The following is an 11,668-nucleotide window of genomic DNA, read 5'->3' on the forward strand; positions in this document are numbered from 1 at the left end:
CCACGATTCCTCGTAATCGTCGACGTTCGCGGAAACGCTCGGTCTCGCGACGAATTACCATACTATTTCTTAACGAGCTAAGAGACTTTCAAGAATTCCCCCCATTCGCTTAGATTCGTAAATTCTAAGCAATACTAACACCGTATCCCTCCGAGTGAAACGACGATCGAGAACCCTACGATTATGCAAAAACTTTCATTCTCGAACGTAGCGAGAGCCATTTACATGAGGATTACGCGGCACGCACAGATGTTACCCATATAATTTCTCTCGCGATCATTTTCACGAATAATGTGAATACTGGGCTTCTTAGAGAGAGAGAGAGAGAGAGAGAGAGAGAGAGAGAGAGAAGCTGAACTCTGGCTTTGCTAGTAGCGCGACACGCGATGTAACTTTAGAATAAAGAATATTTCAAGATGGACGAACGCTACGTTTCAGGGACATATTTGTTTCTTAAATAAATCATATCGATCGAGATCGTACCTCGATTTTACAAGAATAAGAATCAAAATTAACAGAAACATTAGATTTTGGTATAAAAAAAAAAAAAAAAAACAGACAGAATTAATTCTTCGAGAATTTTTGAAACATTAATGAAGAGGAAGGAGATATGTTTGAGAATATTTTTTTTTCAGCAAAATATCGTCGTTCATCGATTGTCCGATCAAAATATAAATGTAATAAATTCTGTTACTTCTACCTCTGACATCTTAACGAATTCTACCGAATAAAAAATATCAGGTGATCTCTCGACGCAGGAAATTCCAGAAACGCCAACGTCGTCGTCATTCGACCTCGGCGATCATCCGTGACCTCGGTTTAAACCAAGCAAGCATAATCTCATCTAAAGGATCACGAGATTTTCGGCTCGGAAGAATTTAAGGAGCACCACTGAAACGTCGAACGGAAGTACCGAGCACGATGGACGAATTAGGATCGAGAGGAAGCTCTCTTTCGGTCTTTTTTCGTACACCAAATGCCTGTACTCGTAAGATCGTGCCGGGTACATCGACTCGATCGTGTCGACGGAAAAAAAGAGAGAGAAAGAAAGAGAAAAAAGAGAGAGAGAGAGAGAGAGAAAGATAGAGAGATGATAGAGGAGGAGTAAAGAGAAAAAAGAAGAGAAGAAGAAGAAGAAGAAGAAGAAGAAGAAGATAGAGAGTAAAAGAAAGAGAGAAACGAGTGGGAAGATGAGGAGGAGGTGGAGGAGGCAGTTACGTGATCCACGCTCGAGAGAGCACAAATTCTCTCTCTCTCACTCACATTCACTCTCTTTCTCTCTCTTTCTCTCTCTCTCTCTCTCTCTCTTCCTTTCTCTTTCTCTTTCCATCGACGTTAAGATCATCTCATTTTACCTGCTGATGATTTTAGTCACCCATTATCGTCGCATCTTTCTTTTTGACGCACGACATTATCACCACTTTTGGAGACTCCTTCTTGTCCTTATTAAAGGAATTAGTTGAGATCAGAAACGAGTAAACTGTTACCTTTTCTTCTTTTATTTCTTTTTCTTCTTCTTCTTCTTCGTTTTCTTTTCCTTCTTCTTCTTCTTCTTCTTCTTCTTCTTTTTCTACAGACGAATCAAACTATTTATCGTGAACGTATAACCGAGGATGATTTGGCCGAGTCGTGAGAAAATGTGACGTTAGAAACGAAAATGCCATAGAGCACATGTATCCGGTGAATCATTTAAAGAAGATCGGTTTCATCTAGATGCGAATGGGTTAGGAAGAAACCGAAAAGAAAATGATCGTTAGGTGTATCAGTTGAGAATAAAAAAATTAAGTGAAGTTCTTCATTGACAAAAACAAAACGACGAATTTTCTTCCTCTTTCCTTCATCGATAAACAATAACGGAATCGATCGAATCGAGGCAATTCTCCAAGTGAATAAATTCGTTTCTGGCAAGAACCCGTTCGTTTTCGGACTTCTTTTTCTTCCTCTCCTTCTTCGTTTTTTTTTTCTTTTCTTTTCTTTTCTCTTTTTCTTCGTTGCTCCGATCCTGTTAATTGATCGGCTATTCGACGGTCCGTTTGGAGCGTGATCAATTGATTAACCGATCTATATCGCTTTCGCTGCAATAATCTTGCCAAATCGTTTCTCGGTCCACTCTCGTGGCCTTGTAAATCTCCCTTTTTTCTTTTCGTTTACCTTTTTCACTTGTTCCATCGAAAGATTTCACTGGCGAAATCAATGCAAGATTTTCACGAAATTCGTATTCCTTCATCTTGCGTACCAATTACTCATTTTATCAGAGAGAGAGAAAGAGAAATAGAGAGAGAGAGAGAGAGAGAAAGAGAGAGAGAGAGAGCTTTATATCTACAATATATCTAGTAACAAAGTAGTTTATGAAAAGATTAACAATGAGTGAGGCAAACGAAACGTTCGCTTCCTTTCGGCACCCACTTTTGCAAGAATTCTTCGAAGATCCAAATTATGTCAAATAATCTCGATGTGTGTCTCTCTCTCTCTCTCTCGTTTTCTTCTTTTCGTATTCCTTCGAGATCTTACAGAGTTACCATCCGTTCGACAACAAATCAAATTAGAAAACAAAATAGTCGCGTGTCCAAATTCGGTCCTCGGAAGACTGAGGAACGGTAGATGATCGAGGAGTTAGAACGTACTACTACGTCACGCAAAGAAAGAAGGGCCCTCTCGTGTTTCCGGACACGCCAGCAGTAGGGCCAGCAGAGTCCATTCATGCTCGGCGACTCTTCTTCATTCATTTTTAAAATCGCTGGAGGTGTAGAGAGAGATTCGTGGGGAGAGAGATAGAGAGAAGAGAGAGAGGGAGGGTGGTCTTGAGAATGAGAGGCGCGGAGAGAGCACCAGAAAGATCTTTTTCGGGACCGTTAAAAGACTACGATGGTAAACGCTTATGGTAAATGGGGTACGAAGAGATCAAGCGGGAAAGATAGAGAAAGAGAAGGAGAGAAACAGAAAGAGAGAGAGAGAGAGAGAGAGAGAGAAAGAAGAAGAAAAAAATGTAAGTCGATCTCCGTTCGTTCGGCTCCTAAACACGAAGCAAAGAGAGAGGAGATGCATTGTTCGAGCCTCGACGCAAATTACTTTGAAGAGAAAGAGAGAGAGAGAGAGAGAGCAAGAGAGAAAGAGAGAAAAAAATAAAGAAAGAGAGAGAGAGAGATTCGTGCGTGCGAAACACAACGCCCTGTGGCGAGCGTTGCGCTAAACAGATTTCCTTCCCTTACAAATTCGGTGGGGTCTGTTCGTTGAATGGGTCCGACGAATGGGTTCGCCTGTTCGAAAGGATAAGAGAGAAAGAAAAGAAGATAGAGGAAGAGAGAAAGAGAGATAGAAAGAGACACTTCGCCAAGAAAGCTTACAGGGAGGATACGCGAGGATGCAAACAGGATGACCGAAATTACTCGCCGATGGTCATTGAAACCGTCATCAAGAACCGAAGAGTATTGTGAGTTTGAAACTTGACGAACCACCGTTCGATCGTATTTTCTTTCTTTTTCTTTTTCTTTCCTTTTCCTTCTTCGTCTTCTTCTCCTTCTTCTTCTTCTTCTTCTTCTTCTTCTTCTTCTTCTTCTTCTTCTTCTTCTTCTTCTTCTTCTTCTTCTTCTTCTTCTTCTTCTTCTTCTTCTTCTTCTTCTTCTTCTTCTTCTTCTTCTTCTTCAACGACGACGACGACGACGACGACGACGACGACGACGAGAGACTTGGACTTTGCGATCCTGCGGTATTTGTACGCAGGAAGACGATCTTCGAGGTTTCGAGGTAGAATCTACTTCTTGTGGTGGGAACAAAAATTATTCGGTGCACGGAATCGACGCTGGGATTATGGGAAACGTGTCAAGGACAATTTTAGGAAGTATTATTTGATTTTTATTTGTCCCTCGTTGTCTTTTACCTTTGAAAGTAAGTCGTACGTAAGCTGCATACAAGATACATACGTACTTGTACTTACTTAGTTACTTACTTATTTATTTACATACGATGCAAAAGTAGCGCCCGATACCTACTTACTTACAGCCACGTACCTACCCCCATTCCCCCGTCGTAATCCCGTCGTCTCTGCGACGAAGAAACACTATCCTCGAGACAGGATACTCGGTATAAGAAGAAATCGTTGATGGTAAGCGATACGCAAGGAGGCAAGAGTTTCCTGGGCGCGCTCGTATGCTCGCATAAGACTTCTCTCTCTCTCTTTCTCTTTCTTTTTCTCTCTCTTATTCTCTCTCTCTCTCTCTCTCTCTTTCTCTCTCCTTCTCCTCTTTTACGACCGTTGAATATGCAGGTTTCCGCTCTCTCTCTCTCTCTCTGCTCTCTCTCTTCTCTCTCTCTTTTTCTCTCTCTCCCATCTTTTTCTCTCTGTCTCTCGTCGTACGCGCGAGTGTTGAGCAAGTATATCGAGACGACGCAATATCGACTTACCTTACACGACCGAGCGAGCATCAATCTCGGTGGGAAACGAAGCCCTATGCTTTCGTACTCTTCGTTGTCCTTTATCTCTCTCTCTCTCTCTCTCTCTCTCTCTGTCTCTCTTTCTCTCTCTCTCTTTCTCTCTTTCTCTCTCTCTCTCTCTTTCTCTCTTTCTCTCTTTTTCTCTCTCTCTCTCTCTCTCTCTTTCTCTCGCGCATACTCATATTCTAAATTCCGTTTCAATCCTGTCGGAGACAAGATTTCTCTTACCTTCTTAAAGAATTCCTCTTCTTTTTCTTTTTCTTCCTCCTTCTCCTTCTCTTTTTCCTCCGACTCCTCTTCTTCTTTCTCTTCCTCTCAGCAATCTTTACGTCGAAGACACCGATCGGTTGTTTATCTCGCAACGCGGATTGTCTTCATAAAATCTCGCATCTCATCTTCCATATGGGTATTCATATATATATATATATATATATATATATATATATATATATATATCTATATACATACGTATATGTAGATCATATTAGATCCTCTCCATATGAATTATCCTTCTTGGAACTGAAAGATCGTCGGGAAGATGATCTACGAACGATCTCGAGTGTCGGTAGCTCGAAGATGAGGTCGATCGAACCACCACCGTACACGATGCTGTTAGCACGAGAGAGATTGAAGTATGGAGACGGGGGGAGGCTCTGGAGGAGGATGGGGAAGAGAGAAAGAGAAAGAGAAAGAGAAAGAGAAAGAAAGAGAGAGAGAGAGAGGGTGTTAGGTGGGAGAGAAACCGAGAAACGACGAAATGACGGCGGTCGATGGACGGTTCGTTAAGTAGATGGCTGGTCGGGGGACTAAGCACCAAAACCACCTCACTGTGGTTTCACACCCGCAGAGCAAGAGAGCAAGAGAGCAAGAGAGCAAGAGAGAGGAGAGAGAGAGAGTGAGATAGAAAGATAGATACAGAGCATGAGAGAGAGAGAGAGCAAGAGGGAAGTAGTAAACAAGTCGGAGTTCCTTTGGTCAGGACTCGTACGTTCCTTCGGTCAGGATCAACGACGAGGCTTTACACCTCTATGCGAAAGAATCCGTTGAGAATCGATCGTCTTGCGCCGATGCCCATTGCCGTGACCGAGACTTCCAGCTGGTTAGCGGATCTACGGAGGCTTCCTTCGGTCTGTTCCTCTTCTTCTCTTCTCTGAATGAATCGAAAGATCATTCCATAAAACGATCCAATTCTTCTCTCGAAATCTTCTCTTTCAATTATCTACTTTTCGTACTGCCGTTTCTGTCGGACAAGGTGAGAATTTTTTTTGTACGAATATTTGACGGAAAGAGTACGTTTTCTTTCCTTTCTTTTCCTTTCTTTTTATTTTTTCGATTTTGTTTCTATTTTTTTTTTCTTTCTTTCCTTTTTTTTTAAATCATATTTCAGATAAAACTCGAAGATGGAATCGACGGGATTAATGTGTTAATTTTGTTCTTTCCTTTCCTTTTACATCAGATTTATGACAATCGATCAAAATAATTGGTTCTGTTTTTTTTTTTTTTTTTTTATAAATATCGTTTACTTTTTTCTACTTGTAACGCATGATTTCTTCTGACAATTACCATGACTTTTTCTGTTAGATAGGTGTATACGATTAATTGTATTAATTCCTTTCTTTCTTCTCTCCTTCCGTTTCGTATTATTTTATTCTTTTTCTTTTTTTTCCAAGATACATACATGATCAAGACAATCGGTGTCTTAATATATCGGAATTAATTCGTTGTTAGTTCTACTACTTGTTGATTTTATTGTAATATCTCGTTGTTCGATATTACAGTTTATACGACAAACAAAAGATAATAGCGATTAGGCAGGAAGTTCATGGTTTTTATTCGATACGTTTGATTCTTCACGAAACAATATTTTTATTATATAATAATCACTATTGTCCAATGACAAAAGAATGTATCGTAGTTTTATTAGTTGGAGATTTTCAAAATCGAAGATTACGAATTGACCATCGGCAGTTCGACAACAGATGGTCGCCCCAAAACGGCGCACGCTGGTGTGGCTTTGTTTTGTTACCGTTGTTCCGGTAATTGCGGCAAATACACGGCCATTTTCGGTAATCACCCGCACGCCCCCTACCCTACTCTATCCATGGCGGTCCCCTTTGAGAATTCCGAAACGACCTCGACCTTCCGCCGGTAGGCGTAACGACAGTTTCGTCCTCGGTGGACCCACACTGGCCATGACCTCGACTTTTAACTTATATTAGTCGTCGTATGTCAAAATTCTCTTCTAATCTTCTCTTTTTAATCATTATCTTTCACCTATTCATCGCTTTCTTTTTCACAGTCTTTTCAATCTTTCTTATTTTATCATAAATACAAATTAAGTTTCGCAAGGTACACGATTGAAATTATGCTATTATTTTTCTTTCTTTTTTTATGTTTTTTTTTTTTTCTTTTCGAATCGCAATAAGCAATTTTCTCAATTTGCTCTTCTATTTCGATGTTCAATGATTTATTTATTTAATTCAGTTTTTCGATTCGATATATTAATTAATTAATACTTTCGAAATTTTTTCGGATATATATATATATATCTTGACGAATGGATTTATCGAAATACGAGATAAATTCTGTTCTATTCTCTTTATTCAGAAGGATCTATCGATGATGGATCGTCTACTCCACTCGCGTGCGCCTCGTCACTTAATATTCGCATTCGCGAGCATGCCATCAGCCGACCATAATTATCACCTCGCGCTCGTATGCGTTACCGTCCGATATAGACAAGTTTAACGTTTGAAAAGTATTTATTGTCTTGTCGGAGACTGACATAAAGTGCAAACGATTTATATCGTTGGAAAAGAAAATAATTTCAGATTATTTTTCAAAAACATATATTACAACTATGTTACAACTATTAATAATAATGCGATCTATTCCTTTTGCGTATCTATTTTAAACGAATTGAATAGTTTAGACAAATATTAATTATTGAAAGATGACATTTTTTTTTCAAAGATGCAACAATTCTTACTAAATTTTTAAACATGAAAAAGTTTCGAATATCTGTACGAAGTAAAAAAAAAAAAAAAAAGAAGAAAAGATAAAAGAAGTATGACCGTAATAAGAAAACGATTTTATAATGAGATATTTTAGATCGTCTTGAAAAAAATTTCAAGACGATCTAAAAAAAAAAAGATTTATCGAAAAGTGAAATTCTCTGACAATACGGTGCACAGGTTATCGTGAGATCTTGTTGAATCGACGAAACTTTTGAAATTTCGAACGACGTAAAATAAGCAAATAAATATATGAATAAATAAATAAAAGAAATGAGAAGGAGATATGAATTCCAGGAAGACATTGGATACAATAGACTTGTCCTTGAAAGCTAAGTTTTGTCATCGACTTCTCTGACCCGCAGAGAATCGTCAATGTCGGACTTTCCGACGACGAACTACGTTTCTCGCCAGTCAATGATTTTCTTCGTCACGTATATGTCTTCTTTCTTGTTCTCTCTCTTCCTCTCTTTCTCTCTCTTTTTCTCTCTCCTTATCTCTATCTTTCTCTTACATACATACACTGCTTAAACTCAGAGAGATTCCAACGGCAAACGTGATTTACATTTCTTTTAGATTATGAACGGGAAAAAATATTAACGTGAACTTCCATTTTTTACATAAACGTAATAAATGATATTATGATAATTTCATAAAAAATTTATGTATAAATAACGTTAAATCAAACAACTTTATGTATCTATTAAACGTGTGTACTTTGTTTTAATGTATCGCATAAATTAAGATGTTACGCAAACAGATTTATAATTGTTACAAGATGATAAATTTTATTTGAATAATTATTCTAAAGTTCCGTTTGTATCAGCATCTATCTTTCTCTCTCTCTCTCTCTTTCTTTGTGTATGTATGTGTCGTGTATTTATATGTATCTATTTACACAATGAATCTCGTCAGTTCGTATTAAAGAGATAAGTAACAACAAATTTCACCTCGCTGAGTCATACAATACTATATTTCGTTGTTGGCTTCTATGAACGATACTCACGTTTTCTCTCTCTCTCTCTCTCTCTCTCTCTATATATATATATATATATATATATATATATATATATATATATATCTTTTTTGTCCTTTCTCCAGTGCTTGGAAATTCATTCATCGTACGTCGGTCTAGTCATGAAGTCGCAGCTGACTCGTAAGAGTTATTATACGAAGAAATAACGTGATAAATAATAAACTCATTCGGAATAGAAATTTCTTTAAGTATCCGTTTTCATTATTTAAATCGTTGGGTTTGTATCAAACATATAATATTAAAAATGGAATAGTCAGATTTTAATTTCAACGTAAAATAATTAAATGTATCGTCGGTCGACAGCTTATCGACTGCGAGAATAAACGTTCGTCGGTAAAAGGAAAAAAGAAGGAATGAAAAGATAAAGATAAATATCACGAAAGAACTGGTAACATTGTAATCTTTTAAAAATAGAAAAATCAGAAAGGATTTTTTCTCGCTAGACTAACGTAATCCAGAACGTCAGAAAGTAAATTTATAGACATCCATTTCCAACGAACGTTCGAAACTTCCGTCGCTCTTAGACCAAGTGACTCATGTCAATTAATCTGTGTTACTCACTCGAAATCCCGTTACCGACTCACGAACAAAGATGTTGAAATGAAAGATGCTGAATTTTATAGAGCTCTTTGGGAATATCGATGTATTATAATAATTTTTCCATCTAAAAAGTATATTATATTTGTTATATAATTATAATAATATATTATAATTATAATATTTATATATATATATATATATATATGTATATATATTTTATATCAATTTTTTCATTAAGAAGACATATAAGTCCCGAGTTATTTACAATTTGTATTTATTTAAAATTACATATATATGTATATATAATTATAATACTTGTATATGTTTTCTCATTAAAAAGCATATAAATTTCGAGTTATTTAAGATTTGTATCCCGACGACTATGATAGTTATCACGCAACGAAACCGAACAAATTAAATTGCGAACAAAGGTTTCTCATATTGTTCCTTAACGTGTAATATTCAAATAAGAATATTATTTTGATTATAGATACAAGTACGAGCACCACCGAATGGTCTTATCCATCGACAGCTCCTTCTTATCCAGCTCCACCAGTTAGTAGCGGTGGATCTTACTCTCCTATTCCAGGTGGAGCATTCTCTTATCCCGGTGAATCCTTATCTCATCATCCAACAACGGAACCTGTACCACTACCAACTGGTAAGTCGATCGATATTCAAAACTATAAAATCTACGATCGAAATCTTTCCTTTTTCTCGTAATCTTACTCGTCGTGGGTGTTGTTTCGATTCTCAACAACTATTAAAAAGTAACATGACACACGTGATGTTCCAAGAAAAATGTTCATTCCTCGTTTTATGACACAATCATATCATACATATGTGGTCTTATGTACTATGTAATGTAACAACATAAACAAACGATAATAGAGTATTGTTTTTTTTTTCCTTCATTCGACAGTTAACTGTGGTTTTCAAATCATTGTACTTGAATCATCTTGTTATTTCAGTTTTACCATCCGAGAGTCAACAAGACACCTACACTCCAAACTGCGTTTCCATGTATTCTGGTCACGGAACTTCGTCGACATCGTTGCCTCTGATACCTGGAAAACCCAATGACCCCGATATCTTCGCAGGTGGTGGAACAGGAAGCGCCAGTCCAGGATACCATTACGGTTCCTGGACACCTGGACCAGCTACACCAGTACCGGTCGCGTCACACAATTACAATCCTAATTATCAAGGATATTACAACAATCCGAGTCAAAATTACATAAGTCCGGCTCCGATGGTACTTTATCCGCAGCTCTACAGTACGGTCAATCAAAATCAGATTCATCTGCATCTTCACGGTGATCTCAGCGACGAACAGGTCACTATTGCTGGTGGAAACTTAACGATCAGTAGCAATCGTTTGGAGATTGGAGTTCTAGGTGAGGAAAGCGAACAAAGGAACGACGTTTGGAGACCTTATTGAAGGATTTAAGGATTTAACAAGATATTGAGACAGTAAATAACAACTTGTTACGTGCGTTAATCATTAATAGTGGAGAATGTTTACGTGAAGCTCCGAGAAAATTAACGATGGTTGAAAGTGTGTTTTTAGGATATTTTCTATTCGCGAGAAATCTTTTAAAGGATCAACGTAAGTACGTACGGACTCGTAAATTTATTCTAAGGAAAGGCTGTTAATTAACGAGTGCTAAAGAAAAAAGATACGTCGAAGAATTTAATCGTTTCTTGTATAGTGCGAGGTGTCGCAAAAAAAGGCAAAAAAAAAGAAAAAAAGGAAATAAAAAATTATCTTAGACTATCGTAAGGCAATCTTGGATCTGGTGTTGTTTTAAAGAAGACTGAGTACTCAGGATATCAGATTTCAAGTATTCTCAAGTTAAACGTGCTTTCTTTTCGATCTTATCGAAAGAAGGGATAGGATGAGTAAGTTCGTTCGATGGGAAAAAAAGAGAAAAAGAAGAAGAAAAAGAAGAAAAGAGAAAAAAGGGGTAAGGCTTTTGGTAGTATGCGCGTTGTGTTTTCAGCGATATCGTTCGTTGTCTCTTCGATCGTAAATTTGAAACGTCAGAGAACAGTCAATGTATGTGAGTAAGTACTCTATCGAACGAGAAGAAGGTAGTCAGATAATGTAACGTTGTAAATATACAGATATTTTCCATGAAATAATAAATACGTACCTGGAGAGTTCCTACGTCCCTATTCGTGATAACTTGTCGCAAACAGTTTTAATCGTTGATTTTTTAATCGTTTCTATGGAGGAGGAGAACAAGGTGAATGTAAGGGGGGAGGGGAAGGGAGGAAAGGGGGTTGAAAAAAGAAAATAACGAAAAGAATACGACGTATGAACGACGACGAAGATCAGAAGAGGATTATTTCCTAGTATATGTTTCTCAGTATTTAAAAAAAAAAGAAAAAGAAAAAAACGTAAACAATCCGAAGAAAAGAAGTTAGTGGATCGTTAAAAACGGAGCTGAAGGCAATCTTGAGTTAATCTCTAAAGAAGAAGAAAGCTTCTTCTCTACTGTCTGCCGCCATTCGTCCCCCTTCCAACACCCCTTCCTCCCCCTCCCCCTGTTCGGCCCTACCTCCTACCTCTGTCCACGTGACTGAGTTCACACTTTCGAGTGATTTCTTCGTTCTCCCACTTCTCTTCCGTGATGTTTACAGC

At 37.7% G+C, this 11,668-nt stretch overlaps 1 protein-coding gene across 3 annotated transcripts in view; it reads left to right on the plus strand.

Annotated features, from left to right (window-relative positions):
- LOC127064187 (protein lozenge-like) overlaps positions 1-11,214 on the plus strand; it is a 40,224-nt gene extending 29,010 nt beyond the window's left edge. For all 3 annotated transcript variants that reach the window (XM_050994850.1, XM_050994859.1, XM_050994867.1), the window contains 2 exons: positions 9,512-9,682; positions 9,993-11,214. In XM_050994850.1, the coding sequence (XP_050850807.1) occupies positions 9,512-9,682; positions 9,993-10,462 (641 nt within the window). In that variant the 3' untranslated portion in view covers positions 10,463-11,214. The remainder of the gene's footprint in view (positions 1-9,511; positions 9,683-9,992) is intronic.
- The last annotated feature ends 454 nt before the right edge of the window (positions 11,215-11,668 follow it).

Source organism: Vespula vulgaris, chromosome 1, assembly GCF_905475345.1.
Source record: "Vespula vulgaris chromosome 1, iyVesVulg1.1, whole genome shotgun sequence".
NCBI lineage: Eukaryota > Metazoa > Arthropoda > Insecta > Hymenoptera > Vespidae > Vespula > Vespula vulgaris.